This window comes from Toxorhynchites rutilus, chromosome 3 (genome assembly GCF_029784135.1).
Source record: "Toxorhynchites rutilus septentrionalis strain SRP chromosome 3, ASM2978413v1, whole genome shotgun sequence".
NCBI classification, from domain to species: domain Eukaryota; kingdom Metazoa; phylum Arthropoda; class Insecta; order Diptera; family Culicidae; genus Toxorhynchites; species Toxorhynchites rutilus.
The window spans coordinates 103,527,981-103,544,956 of record NC_073746.1 but is presented as its reverse complement, the minus strand read 5'-3'; the positions used below and the strand labels follow the sequence as shown (position 1 = coordinate 103,544,956).

Below are 16,976 nucleotides of genomic sequence, written 5' to 3'. Positions count from 1 at the left end.
TTAAGAATTCAGTGTGATGTGTGAGTATGAATGTGAAAGTGAGTGTGAGTGTGAGTGTGAACATGGTTACAATCTCCTTACATCCCATCCTTTTCCTAAAGAAAATGAGTCACCCTTCTAAACTCGAGTCGACCGCGAGTAATCGGTTTCCTATTTCATTAACCGTAGAATTAAGAAAACATGTTAATAGTAAAAGTATAGTTGAGAGTTTGGCTTCTTTAAACCTATGTAACTGAGCCTGTACAAATAAACGAATTATAAAAAAAAAAAAAAAAAAAAAAGGTCAGGTCATCGTTTCCGTGGAACAGTACTCGTTTTAGACAACAATGATTTCTATTTGAGTGAAAAACGAATGATTTTACAGAGACACTCGTTGGCTCAAGCAAAAGTTTCCAATTTGATTCTACCACCATCTAACGTCATTCCGAGAGGCAAATGAGGGAATGCAAAATTCTCTGAGAATAGATGAGCAAAATCCAAACAGTATTTTTGCGTTAAACTCGAGAATGAACTTTGCGAAGATGATAGGTGAATGTTTTCTGTCTCAAATAAAGTGAGCCATAAACGGAGAATAGAAGGGTGAGTTTTATCTGTGGATGAATGTTGTTGAACGAATTTCGATGCGATTTTGCCCATACCTGGCCATAACCTATTGACGGATAAGGTATTGTTCCACCTCATCCGCTAACCTATTAGCGGATTGTACCACCTATAGTACAATAGGACTAAAGTTGAAAAACCCGCCGATAGTTTGAACGTCTGTATTTATTGGTTGCAGGTTTTAAAATGATAGAAAATATTTATATAATGATACTACAGATTTCTCATCCGTTGCAAGATCATGAATCCATTGGTGATTGATAACTTCGAAAATCTACTCCAACTGACTCCTCAGTCAAGTTTTATGTTTTTATACCATGAGTTCCTTACCCATGAAGTGCACCCTTCACCGGGCATCTCCAACCAAGTTTGCTTCCCATACTTTTGCAATTCCTCCGCAATTTTGACCTGTCCATGCGACAAAAAATCCATGGAATCCCAGATCATCTACGCTCCGATTCTATTCCGCCGATATTTTCGGCAGAATATGGGAAAGTTAGATCTGATAAAATGTTCTTTACTGACGGTTCATGCATAAACGGGTCCACTGGCTTCGGCATCTTCAATGAAAATTTCAGTGCCTCTTTCAAACTCAAAGATTGTTCCGTGTGTTTCGCTGAAATGGGTGCGATATACTATGCTCTAGGGATCATTGAAACACTGCCCATCGACCATTATTTTATTTTTTCAGACAGTCTCAGCTCAATAGAGGCAATCCGCTCAATGAAAGTTGATAAACGCTCATCTTATTTCCTAACAAGAATAAGACATCTATTGAGTGTTTTGGTCGAAAAATTATTCAGGATTACCATAGCATGGGTTCCCTCTTATTGCTCGATTCCGGGGAATGAGAAAGCGGACTCGCTAGCTAAGGTGGGCGCTTCAGAAGGCACACTTTTTGAAAGGCAAATTGCTTATAACGATTTTTTTCACATTCCTCGTCAGGACACACTCGTTAGTTGGCAGCGCATGTGGAGTGAAGATGAGTTCGGTCGCTGGTTACACACGATTATCCCTAAGGTATAGGTCGGTAGTCGTGATTTCATTCGCGTGATATCTCGGCTTATGTCCAATCACTACAACCTAAATGCGCATCTCTATTGTATTTGGCTCGCAGCAAACAATCTTTGTGATTGTGGCGATGGCTACCACGACATCGAGCATATTGTCTGGTCTTGTATCCGGTTCCATACTGCTCGCTCTCAGCTCTCTAGAGCACTGAGAGCAAAAGGCAGACAATCGGATATTCCCGTCCGGCATAACTTAGGTAGCCGTGATCCTGATCTTCTGCTTCATCTATACCTGTTCCTCAGAAACGCCGTTTTATGATGTTTCCTTCGTTGTGTCCCTGTTTCATATCCCTCCTATCCGATCTATAAACTTTTACTTAGTCGCGGCAATACTTACACACACTCTTTACAGATACACGGGCCAAAGGTTGTGCAGTCCACTGATCATTCAACAAAAGCCAAAGGGCTGATGTTTGCGCCGGCTAGTGATCATTCTATCCTGGATTCCTCGACTCAAGAAGACGCACCACGCTAAATATGGGGTACATACTAGGGAGACGTTGCTGATTTATGGTCAGCTGCATCCCAATAGGAAGCATCCCGTGTCGGGCACCGGTACAGAGCATGGGAGACAGCAACATCACAATTACGAAAACACTTGTAATACTAACCTCGAGCCAACCGCGAGTAGTTGGTTACATATTACTAACATAGTTATAAAGCAAACCTTTTCGAAATATTGAACTCCCGGCCCCGTCAGGTTGACGCCATATGAACCTTAAAAATAATATATATTTTGGATAAAACAAATATATCAAATATATTTCTGTGGAGGCGATCTGGCGTAGTGGTAACATCCATGCCTCTCACGCTGAAGGTCACGAGTTCAATTCTCACTCCCGACATTCTTCCAAAAATGGAAGTAAAAAGTGACGAACCAGCCAAATGAGTTGAAAATCACTATAATACAGATAAAAAAAATAGAAAACATTTGTTTGAAAAGCAATGGTTGCTTCGACTTGAAGTTGCTCGCTGCGTTGATGCTCACATTAACCCATTTCCTAATGACTCTAATGGAAATTCATTATCAGTCTTGAAAAACCTCAGTGGCACCAAGATGGAAACGGTGATCGCATAATAAAATAATAACATAAATGATTAATTCACATGTTCTCAAGAGATTAATTCACTCGTTTTATTCGACTTCAAATGTTCTATAACATGTTTCGGAAGTTTTACACGTTTCCGTTTTTTCTTCTCGATGACTTTATCTTTCACACCGTCACTGAACGGTGGGTTCCTATTTTGCGATTTCTGTTTCTTTGATTTTTTACAAGACAAGGGATTTGGATTTTTCATTTTCTTCCTACGTTTTGGTTTCTGGTCCGTATCCACCAAAAGTCCTTGCTTCTTCTTGAGGTTGCTCAAAGTCTTTTCGTCCACTTCACGGACCTGCACCTTGGCTTGTGTTTTAGAGGCAGCTGCCTTAACGCTAGCTTCCGACGGTTGCACCAAAGTGGGAACTAGATTATTGTGGAGATAGAAAAGCGGTATCCCGGCCTGGGAACGAATCTTGTCCTGCAGATCGCGATCCTGTGTGGCCACTATATAATTGCAAGTCTTAGTGAGAGCCCGAATACAGGCCGATCCTGGAATAGGATGCTTCTCGTGACCACATTTATGCACGAGAAATTTCTTTAGCAGCTGACACACCGCTACTAGTGGACCACCGATGTTTTCAGTCTCTGTGATTATACAAGCCGTCACTATTAGTTTCAGCTCGCATTGAAAGTATCTTTTGAGCTGTTCCTCGATTTGAAGTCGTGCCTGTTGAATGTTGTATGCATGTTAAAAATACATCAACCAATCGTTCGCAAAAATGTTTACCTTATAAGCAGCATGACAAAATGTACCATCGATCAGGACAAGCAGCGGCTCTCGAAATCCAAAGTTGTTCATATAGAAACTCATATACTTGCGAGCTTTTTTATGTTTTGTTACCTTCATCTTGTATTTATATTAAAAAAACGTTCATATCGGTAAAATATAGAGAATATAATGTGTGATAACGAGATACAAACGAAACGTAAACACCAAAAGCAAAACGTGACAACTGTTTTTCTTCTTTTTACCTATCCTTTCCGCCACCGTACACACTAAATATGCACTATATGAAAAATATGTGAATTCATGGGTGATGCACTGAGAGAAATAATTAGTAAATATACGGAAATTTTTTGGTAAATACTACCAATCTATAGTCATTTTCGACCGTACTAATAAACACATATGTCAAGCAGAACCATGATTCGGAAGCCCAATATCGGCTACATTTTCTCGCCGAAAATGCACGTATCAGAATTATATCCTTATTATACCTCCGTATTGCCTTATGGGAACAATGAAAATGGTTAATACGCGCTTTTCTCACCAATTTTCAGATATGACAATATACAAGCTTACTAATGTTATCGAGTAAAATATACTAATCTCTGGTAGGGATGCGGGTTTGTTGACAATATGTACAAAAAAATTTGTACATTCTACTAATTTTGCATTACCAAATGTATTTAGTAGTTTTCGACCGAGGATTTTTCTAAGGGTGATCATTCGTACATTTTCTCACGGATAGCTGATTCTGAGATGACGGGCCTGTTTCTCAAATACACTACGAATTTACTTCACGGTGGAAACGGAATGAAACGTATTCGTGATGACAACGGTACGGTGTCGACATCTGATTGAAACTGACGAGATTAGTTTCCCACTAAACTTATCATTATAATATCTAATTATCTTCAGATGAAATTTTTGTATGAGATTATTATATCACATGAAGAAAACAAAATTCTCCTCTCACATTGAATACCAGTTTGATACGAAGAAGTTAATTTTCATTAATGATTTTTTATTTGAAAAGTGCTCATTCTGCCTGAAAACTCATCATTATCTTCGACACTTCACTAACTCGTAAAACGTAGTTCAATGGCGTGCCGTTTATTTCGTTTCCATCGTGAAGAGTATTCGAGAATTGGCGATCTAACGCAAAACGTAAACGATCGCTGAGACATCTGGATTTTGTTTTTGAACTACGAAAATGATGATAAGGTAACCTAAAACTCAAAAACAAATTATGTATATTTCACTTCCGATATTTCGAAGGTAGTTCTCACATGTAGGAAACAGGCATTTTTCAACTTGTTTTTGATTGTGCTCTCGAATTTTCTTTTTTGATTCAACCATTGTCAACATCCATATAATTTTGACTACTGAAAGAGGTAAGAATATAATATGTTATATATTAAATTGCGCAGAATTAAATTTCTTACAAACTCATTGCAATCAAATAATCTTTTATGATTATAACATTGTAATTTATGGAAAGAACTACAAACCTTCCATAAGCTCACATGGCAAAATTTAAAACCATCATCACTTTCACCGCAGCGCCGCCTAGGTGTAGATTTGTACGTTAGATCGCCAATTGGCAATTGGCATATAAAGGGTGTGTCACATCAAATTGCATCACGGAAAAAACGCTGTAGAAATTTAATTTTTAGGAATTATATCTTCAGCTTTCGCTTATAACCAGATAAGAGTGTATAGATCACGTTGGCCATGCTTCACTGTCAATTTTTCGTAAATTTGGAAAAATGTCGTCGAACGAAAAAGAGCGTCGTGAATTAATCCTGTGCACTCATTTCGAGAATCCGGAGTTGTCACATCGGGACATCGGTAAGATGCTGGGAATCGTCCAATCCACGGTCAGCAGAGTACTAAAACGATACTTCGAGAACCTAACCATCGACCGGAAGGTGAAGAACGGCAAAAATGGATGCTCCGTCAGTGAAAAAGATCACAAGCGCGTAGTTAAGCAGTTTAGACGTGATCCGAGAAGTTCGGTCCGGGATGTCGCCAATAAGCTGAATTTGTCAAGTTCATTCGTCCAGCGGACCAAGCAGCGGGAGGGCCTGCGTACATACAAGGTTCAGAAGGCTCCTATCCGCGACGAAAGGCAAAACATGGTGGGGAAGACGCGAGCCCGGAAGCTGTACACCGAAATGCTGACGAAGCCGCATTGCCTGGTAATGGACGACGAAACCTACGTCAAAGCGGACTTTCGTCAGCTGCCGGGCCTGTTGTTCTTCTCCGCAGAGGACAAATTCAGCGTTCCGGAGGAGATTCGCAAGCAGAAACTATCCAAGCTTGCCAAAAAGTACATGATGTGGCAAGCGATCTGCTCTTGCGGAAAGCGGAGCGCTCCCTTCGTGATGACCGGCACGGTAAACGGGCAGGTTTACCTTAAGGAGTGCCTACAGAAGCGCTTACTACCACTATTGAAGCAGCACGAGGGCCCGACCATCTTCTGGCCGGATCTCGCTTCGTGCCACTATTCAAAGGACGTGTTGGAGTGGTACGAAGCCAACGGGGTCACCTTCGTGCCAAAGGAAATGAACCCGCCCAACGCGCCGGAGCTTCGCCCAATAGAGAAATATTGGGCGATTATGAAGCAAGCCCTCCGGAAGAACCCAAAAGTTGTCAAATCAGAGGCGGACTTCAAGAGAAAATGGATTTCTGTTCAAAAAAAACTACAACCTGACGTTGTACAGAACCATATGGACGGGGTAAAGAGGAAGGTGCGAGCATACGGGCTTGGGCTCGAAGTATGAATAAAAAGAAAATGCCAAAAGTCAATAGTTTTTATTTTACTGTCTAAAATTTTCAAAAGGATCGGTCTACTGGGCGAATTTCTACAGCGTTTTTTCCGTGATGCAATTTGATGTGACACACCCTTTATAACATGTTATTTATTTACCTCTTTCAGTAGTGAAAACTATAAAAATGTTGACAATGGTTGAATTAAAGAAGGAAATTCGAGAGCACAATCAAACACAAGTAGAAAAATGTACGATTCCTGCATGTGAGAACTACCTTGGAAAGCCCGAAAGTAAAATATACGTAATTTGTTTTTGAGTTTTAGGTTACATTAGCATCATTTTCTTAGTTCAAAAACAAAATCCAGATGTCTCACCGATCGTTTACGTTTTGCGTTAGATCGCCAATCAGGCCCGACATCTTAAGAGATGACTAGTGCTAAAATTTACGTTACATCAGAGTTACAACCTGATGACGCAGCGAGTGCAACGATGATTCGTTTTTTTTTGGTTTGAAGTTCGCTTGAACTTATTGGCGATCTAACGTACAAATCTACACCTAGGTGGCGCTGCGGTGAAAGTGATGATGGTTTCATATTTTGCCATGTGAGCTTATGGGAGGTTTGTAGTTCTTTCCATAAATTACAATGTTATAATCATAAAAGATTATTTGATTGCGATGAGTTTGTAAGAAATTTAATTCTGCGCATTTTTATATATAACATGTTATTTTCTTATCTCTCTCAGTAGTGAAAATTTTATAAATATTGACAATGGTTGAATCAAAGACGGAACTTCGAGAGCACCATCAAAAAAAATTGAAAAATGCATGGTTCTTGCATGTGAGATCTACCTTGGAAAGTCTGGAAGTAAAACATACGTGATTTGTTTTTGAATTTTAGGTTACCGTACCATCATTTTCTTAGTTCAAAAACAGAATCCAGATGCTCACCGATCGTTTACGTTTTGCGTTAGATCGCCAATAAGAAAAATCTGAATTTTTACTTGAAATTTCCCGGTTTCAAGTATTCTTTCTACGCTGAAGAATAATTTGGTATAGGGGAAATGAGGTTAAAATGAACAGGGTTGGTAAAATGAAACAGTGCTCAAACTTCGATAATTAAGCTATAAATAAATTGATACTTCTTCATTATCCTATTCTTGGAACATTTGAAGCTGTTATGCATGTTATGCATGAAACTGTCAAATGTAAAAAATAATAAATAAAACAGAAATTTCTCTCACGGTAGCCATTTTGATGTAATTTTGTGCGCATCGTATTTAAGGAATTTCAAGTGAAATTTAAATTATTCTACCTGATATGTTCGACAAATCATCAGTTTGGATAACTGTTCACATATACAATGAGAGGTAAACAGATATTTTGTTTGGTTTCAGTGATTAATTCGCATCCGAAATTACTTTGTTGTTTGGAGCAAAATGAGCCACCACTGGATAACCTAGGTAGTGCGGACTGAATCAAAACGGCTGTCAAAAAAGATCCAATTGAAATGTCAAAAGAGATCCAACGATCAGGAGTGTTATTTTTCTTATGATAATCAACACTATAAAAGAGGTATTGTTGTCAAGGGCAAAAATAAATAAAATTATAAAATGAACGAACTACATATTTCCGTCAATTGTTTAATTAACCATTGCATCTCTGAAAGAGCATCTCAGCCTTTCACTGAGCAACGTATTTTTAATGTCCCCTCTCTTTGTCATAACGTTTTTCCGAACGTAATAAAAACAAACAAAGTCAGAGTCACGTAAATGTTTACTCCTGCGATTTGGAAATATTCGATAAAAAGTGGAAGGAAGAGCTGCCAGATGATTTTTAAAAAAAGTCTGTAAAAACATGTGAATGTCTGTTAAAAATGTGGAAAAGTCTGTAAAAGTGTGCAGATCTATAGAAATGTCTTTTAACGTTAATTTTCACATATTCATTAATACTTTGTACATCACGATGCACGTAAGATTGTATTCTGTATATATATACAGCCATTCCATGCCAAACTAATATAGTGGTTCTCAGATCTTCGTCAAAAGTGGTAATTTTGTTCTTTATCGCAAAACATTAAACTCGTATTTTTTTAATTTGTCATTAGGGTGCCCATTTCCATTTTAGGGTGATCCCAAAAATCATTTTTTTCCACTTTTTCCCAAATGACTTTTATCAAAAATTTATAACTTTCGAACCACTAAACCGATTTAGATGATCGACATATCAAATTTAAGCCAATGAGCTTTAATTGAGAAATATTTAACTTGCATATAATATGGATCCTATTTTTAATATGGATTGAAAGCTGAGAATTTTTTACATAAAATATCTTGATATCAGAGATGCTATTTTTTTCGTTTTTGAAATATGATTTTTCAAAACTAATCGATGGTTCGAAAAACAATGTTTCCCCATTGTTCCCACTACAAAAAGTCATAACTTTCAAACTATTGGACCGATTCATATCATCGACATATCAAATTGAAGCTTACGAGTTATTTTTCTTTGAAAAAATATTACTTTTGCGCAAAAAATTGAATTTTGTTTTTGTAATTATTGATTTAGTTAGTTTTTCATAGTTTTCTCGGTTAAAGATAGGAGCGCTATATTTTTTTATATTTTTTATGGAAAGCTGAGGATTATTTACCTAACATATCTCGATATCAGAGATGCTATAATTATCGTTTTTAAGTTAGAATTTTGTAAATTTAACATGTTTTAAGTCTTTGATCAATATTCATATGTGACTAAACTAGACCTATGCTACTAGAATCCAATCTTCTCGCAAGTGTGAATTTTGCTTATTGGCTTCAATTTAATATATCGATCATCTAAATCGGTTCAGTAGTTCAAATGTTATGATTTTTTGCAGAAAGTTATTTTTGGACAAATGGGGAAAAATGATTTTTTTAAAATCATATCTAAAAAACGAAAAAATAGCAACCCTGATATCGAGATATGTTGTGTAAAAAATCCTCAGCTTTCAAGAAAAAGTATAAAAAAATATAGCGCCCTCTAGTCGAAAGTCATAAAAAAATAAAAAACGACTACAATCAATAATTACTAAAATATAATTATTTTTTTCGCAAGTTAAATATTTTTTAATAAAAGGCTAGGTCAATTTTATATGTCGATCATCTAAATCGATTCAGTGATTCAAAAGTTATTAATTTTCATTTGTCATTTTTGGGAAAAAGTGGAAAAAAAATATTTTTCGGACCACTTAATAACTTATGTCCTGTAATGTGTTTAAATGTTTCAACGATCTACACATACATACATACACATACATACGCGTTGTTAATTTTTATAAAAAACAGTATTTCACCGTTGATATATTCGACATCCACCAAGGCTTGCGGTCTTGTCGTTGATGAAATTTATAAGAAAATGCAGTGTATACTTTCCATCCGCCATGCAAGGCTATACAAGTTTTAGATCACCACACGGCCATGAACCATGTCTGTCGTAACAATATCGAACAGTAACCCATATTTCGTCATAAGCAGACCCGAAAGCAAATGTAAGTTGTTAAAAATAGAATGAAAATTTTTATTCGATGTTGTTTAAATACTTAGAAGACATAGTCCTGACCCTAACTTAACTATTTTTCAATAAATCTCCTTGCATTTCAGCAAAACAATCTTATCTAGAACAGAAAATATTTATCAGAGACAATTTTCGTTCAAGATTTTTCCTTACCTGCAGAGAATGCAATTTTCATTAATTGTGAATAACCGTATCCTCTCTTTTGTCTGCAATGATGTCAAGGCAAAAGTTCATACACACCAGATGGGCCAACCAGAAGGACTGCTGGTCTAACGTCATGTGTATTGATATATACTAAATATAATAACTTTTCTGTATTGAAACTATGGAAAAATGTCATATGGTGAGTCAAATATTTTTAATGTGATGAATAGATGTGATGAATGTTTTACGGATATGTCTGTAAATTTACAAACATATTTGTAAATCTGGCATCTCCGGTGGTCTGAGAATTTATTGCAAGAAATCGCTTGAAAACATGCATGAATTTGCTTGAAAATGAAGTGGATTGAGTCCGCACCACTTAGTGGATAACGACTGACAATGTCATGTTTTCCAAAGCTGATCTAGCTCACCAAATGTTGCTTTTCTAGGGGTTCATTTTGTAGCTTTGACCCTGAAAAAATAAGCAACCTCGACCAAAACCAAACCTCAATATGTGAAGCGTTATGTGTTTCTTACTACTTTTTCGCACGTATGAGTAAATTCTAATTACTACTCTAGGTGAATAAGCTCAGCTTGATTCATACATGTATCTACTATTTCAATAATGATTTAAACAAATTTAGATAAGGAACAATGCATAAATCTATCCCATTTAGCATGATATGTGTAACTGTTCATTTTACCACCAACATGTGATCATTTTAACCGCACGATAAAAAAATGCTCGATTTTACATCTTATTTTCTTTTAATGAAAAATGTACTATTTTTATTTTTTATAATAAAAACCGTTTGATATCTTGAACAACAGTTAGTTAAGCTATAATATTCTTCGAAGAACGGAAACTGTAGCAGTGTGTGGACGCAGTAAATGGGCATATTCCTTAGGGTGTTCATTTTAACCGCTTTTCCCCTAAGTGTTTTAAGTTACATTTTTAAGTAACGGCAAAACGGTATCCCCTGCATAATCAATGATATCAACAAACTCAATATGATATCGATTGCATCGCCATTATCCACAGCATGAGTTTCTGAAAAAATGTCCGGAATTTAGTAATATATACATTATCTAACTTAATTTTTTTTTGTGATAGATGCGTAGAAATATTTCCAATGGATTCGTGCAAACAGCTTCACAATCTATTAGGAATGGTCGTGTTAGAAGCGTTCGGAATCTTTTATTATCTTCTACAGGTTCAATGTCCAGATTTTCATTTTACACCGCATATAGTCCTGTTAGACATAGTGAAAAAGCTCTGCTAGAAAGCTCAACAAACAATCATTAGCTGTTATAAAACTAATGACAGCATCGTAATGAAACGAATGATAGCATTGAGTGCTTAATAAGACGATATGTTGGACTATATGTTGTATAAAAGATTATTTAGACCAAACTGTAGCTTTTGTTCAACGTTTCTTCAACTTCAAAGCAACTTTGTACAGCACATGACGAACTAATGAAATGAGCATTTGCGGCAAGTGTTTTTAAGTTCATAATCGACTGCTTGACATTACATTTACATTTGATAGATATTTCTTTCCAAAGCTCATCAAAAGCTGAACAATTTATATCTACGAAAAACATTCAGAAACATCTGTCAGTAATATCGCCAAAAATCGAAAAATGAATTTATTCAAAACATTCGATAACAGGCTTTCAAAGAACTTCCCTTCCGATAAAATACACGATTCCTAGCGAGTTTTACACTTTTGGAAGGTCTGATAACAGAATTTTTTCTCCGAGCTTCTTTAAAATCGCCTCCAATGCTTTTACTACTGATATACTCTTGGTAAATCGACGACCTCTAAGGTGTTTTTTCAGCTCAGAAAACAACGAATAATCTCAGGAAGCCAAATCAGGGAAGTAAAGAAGGTGTGGCATAACTTGAATGTCGTTTCGATAGGGGGCTGTCCACATACCACGTGGACAACTTTAGGGGGGGTAGGGGGTACGAAAATGTCCACGCTTGTCCACGGTGAGGGGGGTGGGGATACAGATAATGTCCACGTGGACACGTTAAACAGATTTTTTTGAATACATTCAGATCTGTTCAAATAAATGATATCATTTCTGCATTTTCCGCCTATTTTGGGTATTTACTCTATATTTATCCATAAAATGGTTATGTCGAATATTCTCCCATATCATTGAACTTCTTCACTGAAACATGTATTCTGCATGGAAGTCACATAAACATTGAGTGATCAAGCTTCCATTGGTAGTGGAGGATCTTTGTTTTCAACTTCTTAGCTACGTCATATTTGAGTATAAACTGAACCATGTGTTCTAAATTCAGGTCTACGTGAGAGTAAATTTAACATAGCGAACTGCTGATACATTTGTATCTACAGAGTATATGTGGGATGTTAATAATATGATAAAATGACCGGAATATTATGGGATTTTCCAAAAAATTTGAGAAGAACTTAGCGAAACGAGTGCGATCCAAATTTTGATAATACCAGCTCAAAAACAGAGTTCATATGCAGAACTCTGTACTAAAAGAAGCAGATTCAGTCCACCTTTTCTGATGGGTTGTACCCTCGTTCCCAAATATTTCTCGAATTTTTAGCATCCATTTTGCGACGTTATTTGACGTTAATGACACATTGAAACAGCTGCGTTAGGTATGCTCAGCACCAGGATCAGTTTTTTAAGGATCATTTTGTCCTGCCGATCGAAAGATTGTGATGTTACAAATGAAATTTCCGTTAATAAGCACATGTTATTTCGACATTCGTGTTTTTTTTCCAGAGGGGCTTTGAATCCGGGATTAGATTACATATTCTGCACCACAGCCAAGAGGAATCTCCTATCAATACACTTTATGGAATAAAAAATTCAAAATATTGTTTTCTTTGTTCTAATTTTCGCTTCAATATATGAACTAATATCTTACAGTCAAAGTTTAGTAAGGAAGTATACCTAAATCCATTGGCTGTTTCTTCATTTCAATGCTTTCGACACATTTTTTTAAATAGTACCTCGATTAGCTTCAAATAAAACAACATTCAATTGCACTAAACGATTGCCGAAGTCTTCAGAAAAACTCTTTTCGATAGACACTCGTTTCTCGGAGATTATCTGCAGGCGAGTGATTTTATTGTCAAATAAGTTTATCCAGATGTTATGTCATGCTTAATTGTAAAAATATTCGCCTGATTGTGCAGTTTTACTGTTGTACTGTCCTTTGAAGTCACGGAAGAAATGTTTCTAATTTCAGTTTTTATTTTTGCTATGGAAACAATCTCTACGTTAAAACCATTAGAAAAGCAGATATGTATTTGACGTTGATTCTCTGGAATGTTCTCGAAAAGCGTTTTGAACAAGTAGTAGTTTGGGCAGTTATCATAATGGGATTATTACACAAATCATTAAATAGATTTCCATACGCATTCGAACAAATGGGATGAAAAAGAACGAATTTTTGGTTTTAGTAATTTTAACTCATCATACAATACAATACAATACAATTCATAAAAATTAATACAATTAACAGAGCGTTTCCTGAAGCCAACGATTTCACATATTTTCAAACTCTCAAATATATTGGTAGGAAGTGGTATAAGAAATACTACATAAATAGAATTTGGAACAAACTGAAGCGCGATACAGATAACTTTTCGGGCAATGTTAATGAAGGAATCAAAGAATAAAAAACAACCGTTACTAATTAAGCCCATTTGCATTATTTTTTTTTTCAAAAAAGGTTATTTGATTTAATATTATAATCAGAAAGTAAAGCAGTTTGCGTTGCATCGAATGAAAAATGCACTGCCTCAGACGAGAATTGTCTAGTGTAATTTTGCCTAACGAGCACTCTGGAAGTAAAAGCAGAATGGTCGCTGGGAATTTGTTAATAACACATATTTTCAAGGCGCTGATGTAGTCTTAGTCGATTTATGGAATGGAACGCGTCCTCTGTAAATTCTCCAAACGATGAAAGTTTCGTATTGCGTTGACAACAACAGTTGATTTGAGATACTGTAGCTGGATGAAGTACAGTTAAGGAGTTTTCGAACTGTTGCCTACTTCATTTTTTGAATATGTGATTTGCGGAGACGAAAAAAATCATTATTTTTGTTTCTATTCATTTGTTCACCAAAAAAGTACATGTTTTTCTCTTGAATAATTTTTTTATCATTGAAAAACGCCAAATATAACATAACACTAATTTAAAATTGAATATAGGCACAATGCAATTATTTCCTTTTTTGCAATTACAATATATGGAAGAATGTCCACGTGGACAACAGGGGAAGGGTAGTCGATGTCCACGCTTGTCCACGGAGGGGGAGGGGGGGAGTCTAAAAGCGTACTTTTTCTGTCCACATGGTATGTGGACAGCTCCTAGTGAGGAAATGCGGTACCCATTTTGCGCACACATGTCCCAGTTTCAATTCGTTCGCTAGGATATTGTGTGTCGAACGGATATATTCATGATCTCGGCTATTCGTTCTACACTAATAGACCTATCTTCTTGCACAATAATTCATATCGTGTTGATATTGACCTCAGTACAGGAGGTTCTGGGCCTTCCTTCGTGAGGAATCAGTTCACCCGATTCTCGACCATTTTTGAAGCTTGAGTACCATCGAAAAATTGTTCTTTGGCTCATAAAAAGCCCACCATAAGCCTCTTTTATCATATCGACCGTTTCTGGCGCGGATTTGCTCAAGAGATGGCAAAATTTCATCGCACAACGTTGTTCATTTTTTAGCGTCGCGTCACACAAAGCGAAAACTTCGGAGGCGAAAACCAACACGATATCAAAACACATATAATCATCCGCTGTAAACGAGTGTAGGTACAATACTGACAGTTGTTCTTGAAACAAAAAACCACAATCTACACGTTCCCGAGATCATTTCAACCGTAACCAGTGTTGCCTCTTCAAAAAACAGGAAGTGGGTTATATCTGTAGCATAACCGCAAGGGTGACGTAGGACTATCGTTGATTTAGTGAACATTTGTTTTTAGTTGGATCTGAATCAATTCTGAATGAATGAATAAATGAATATTTGGGGGACTTCGAAAACGAGAGCGTTTCGTTGGAGGCACAATGTTCAACAAAAGAAGCAATCACACAAAAGTTGTATAATACATAATACATTGCTTGTATTGTGATATGATTTGTATTCCATTTCCAATAGACAAAATATTTGTCGCATCAAATAAGTCTACATAATTTTTGCGTTTGCTCATCCTTTCTCACAACACCCATTCCTCGTTTGAGGAATTGTTGAGTAAACATCGTTTTCCAGTGCGCGTAGAGCGGGAATTCCTTCTTAAGATTAATTGCACCTCTAATAAATTGCCGAAAGACGTGGTCTTACGTTAATCGCACTTGATTGAAAAATCAGAAAACCAAATGCATTTGGTCGCAGTGTTATATGGATAGAAAACATTAAAATAAACTCTTGCGCTTGAATGTAATTTTCAATTCCAAGGGGAACTGGTAGATTATTTTTCAGCAAAGATGATATATTTCCGGAATCTTCTGGATGCTGGATGGAAATCGAACGAAAAGAGTTTCGCGCGTGTATGGGTGTGTGTGGCGGCTGCTCCGACGTCTCAAGCGGAACCGCTTTACGATGCTGATATTCTCTTGGTCGCCTTCTCAGTGGCATCACTCTCCAGGCTCTTGGTGACATTCCAGTCCATTCTTTGTTTTTTGAGAGGCTTTAAACTTGTAGTTCATTCGCCTCTAGACCTTGGTGACACCGTTCATCAGCTCTTTTATGATGAACGAAGTTAGCTTCACCACAACAGCGACAACATGCTCCAATCGCTGTTCAATCATAACTGAGTGAATTTCCGAGCGACGCTCGCTTATATACCGCTTGGTGATTTCAATAGCCTGTTTTGAAAGCAATGTTAAGGCTATTGAAACAAGTATTTTTATCAAAAAGTAACAAGTATATAACGCGTAGACATTTTCTCTTTCGAATGAAGTGTTTATCATACCATTTCGTTCAGTTGTTTAGCAGCTATTAACGCTCAAAATCTCGGTCTCCGGTGTAACGCTTTCGTTTTCGAAATTTTGATTTTACACCCCGGAATAGAAATCAAAAACGTAATCCTAAATCAAAAAAATCAGTTTCTGAACGTTTCTCGTTGTAGCTGTGAAACACTCTAAAAAGCGTCTGCCAAGGAGCTAAAAATTTAATTCTATTCATAGAAATTTGATAAAATAAATTGGAAGAATTTGGAGTTGTACCTACTATGGTCTCCACAGACACTTAAGGTCAAACAGACTTAGCAATCATGCGAAATGTTCTCTGTACAAAACCCTCAATAGACCGGTTGTACTCTACGGACACGAAACGTGACCAATACTCGAAGAGGACCTGCGAGCATTCGGAGCCTTTGAACAACGGGTGTTAAGAACCATCTTCGGCGTTGTGCAGGAGGACGGCGTATGGAGGCGAAAGATGAACCACGAGCTCACGCAACTCACCGGCGAACCCAATATCCAGAAAGTGATCAAAGCTGGAACAATACGTTGGGCAGGACATGTTGCAAGAATGTCGGACAACTATACAACTATCCTGCAAAAATGGTGTTCATCGGGAATCCGACTGGTACGAAACGACGAGGAGCGCAGCAAACCTAGTGAAACAGGACCTGATGAACACAGGGTGCCGCGGAATTGGAGAAAGATAGCCACAAACAGAGATAATTGGAGAAGATTTGTAAATCAGGCCATGTTGTAAAGACGTTAAGCCAAAATAAAGAAATAAAAAGCCATGAGCTGAATGAAACTATCACAAAATCATCACACTGATGGGGAATTGTTAGTTGGGAGTAATCTACAATTTACCTGAGAGATTTCGGGGGTTTCTTCAAGTTGAAATAATTTAAGGTTCTCCTGGAAATAGAGGGGTCTTTTTCATCGAAAGAACCGAATGATTTCTACTTGCACATTCTCCATCTTCAGAAAACAAATCATTTGTTGATATTAAATCCGAAAAGATTTAGAGAAACAAATTT

The 16,976-nt window shown here is 36.9% G+C and overlaps 1 protein-coding gene across 1 annotated transcript; it reads right to left on the bottom strand.

Moving 5' to 3' along the window:
* Positions 1–2,768: 2,768 nt before the first annotated feature.
* On the bottom strand, positions 2,769–3,746 carry LOC129773416 (rRNA-processing protein UTP23 homolog). Its single transcript, XM_055777021.1, has 2 exons — positions 3,498–3,746; positions 2,769–3,437 (listed from the first exon to the last, which is right to left on the bottom strand). Exons 1-2 carry the CDS (start codon positions 3,615–3,617, stop codon positions 2,784–2,786), a joined length of 774 nt encoding a protein of 257 aa, XP_055632996.1. The 5' UTR covers positions 3,618–3,746; the 3' UTR covers positions 2,769–2,783.
* Between the last annotated feature and the right edge of the window lie 13,230 nt (positions 3,747–16,976).

Coding starts and splice junctions, on each gene's coding strand:
- LOC129773416 (XM_055777021.1), bottom strand. CDS start 3,617: ATGAAGGTAACAAAACATAAAAAAGCTCGCAAGTATATGAGTTTCTAT. Junction 3,438..3,497: donor TTTGTCATGCTGCTTATAAG/GTAAACATTTTT, acceptor AACATTCAACAG/GCACGACTTCAAATCGAGGA.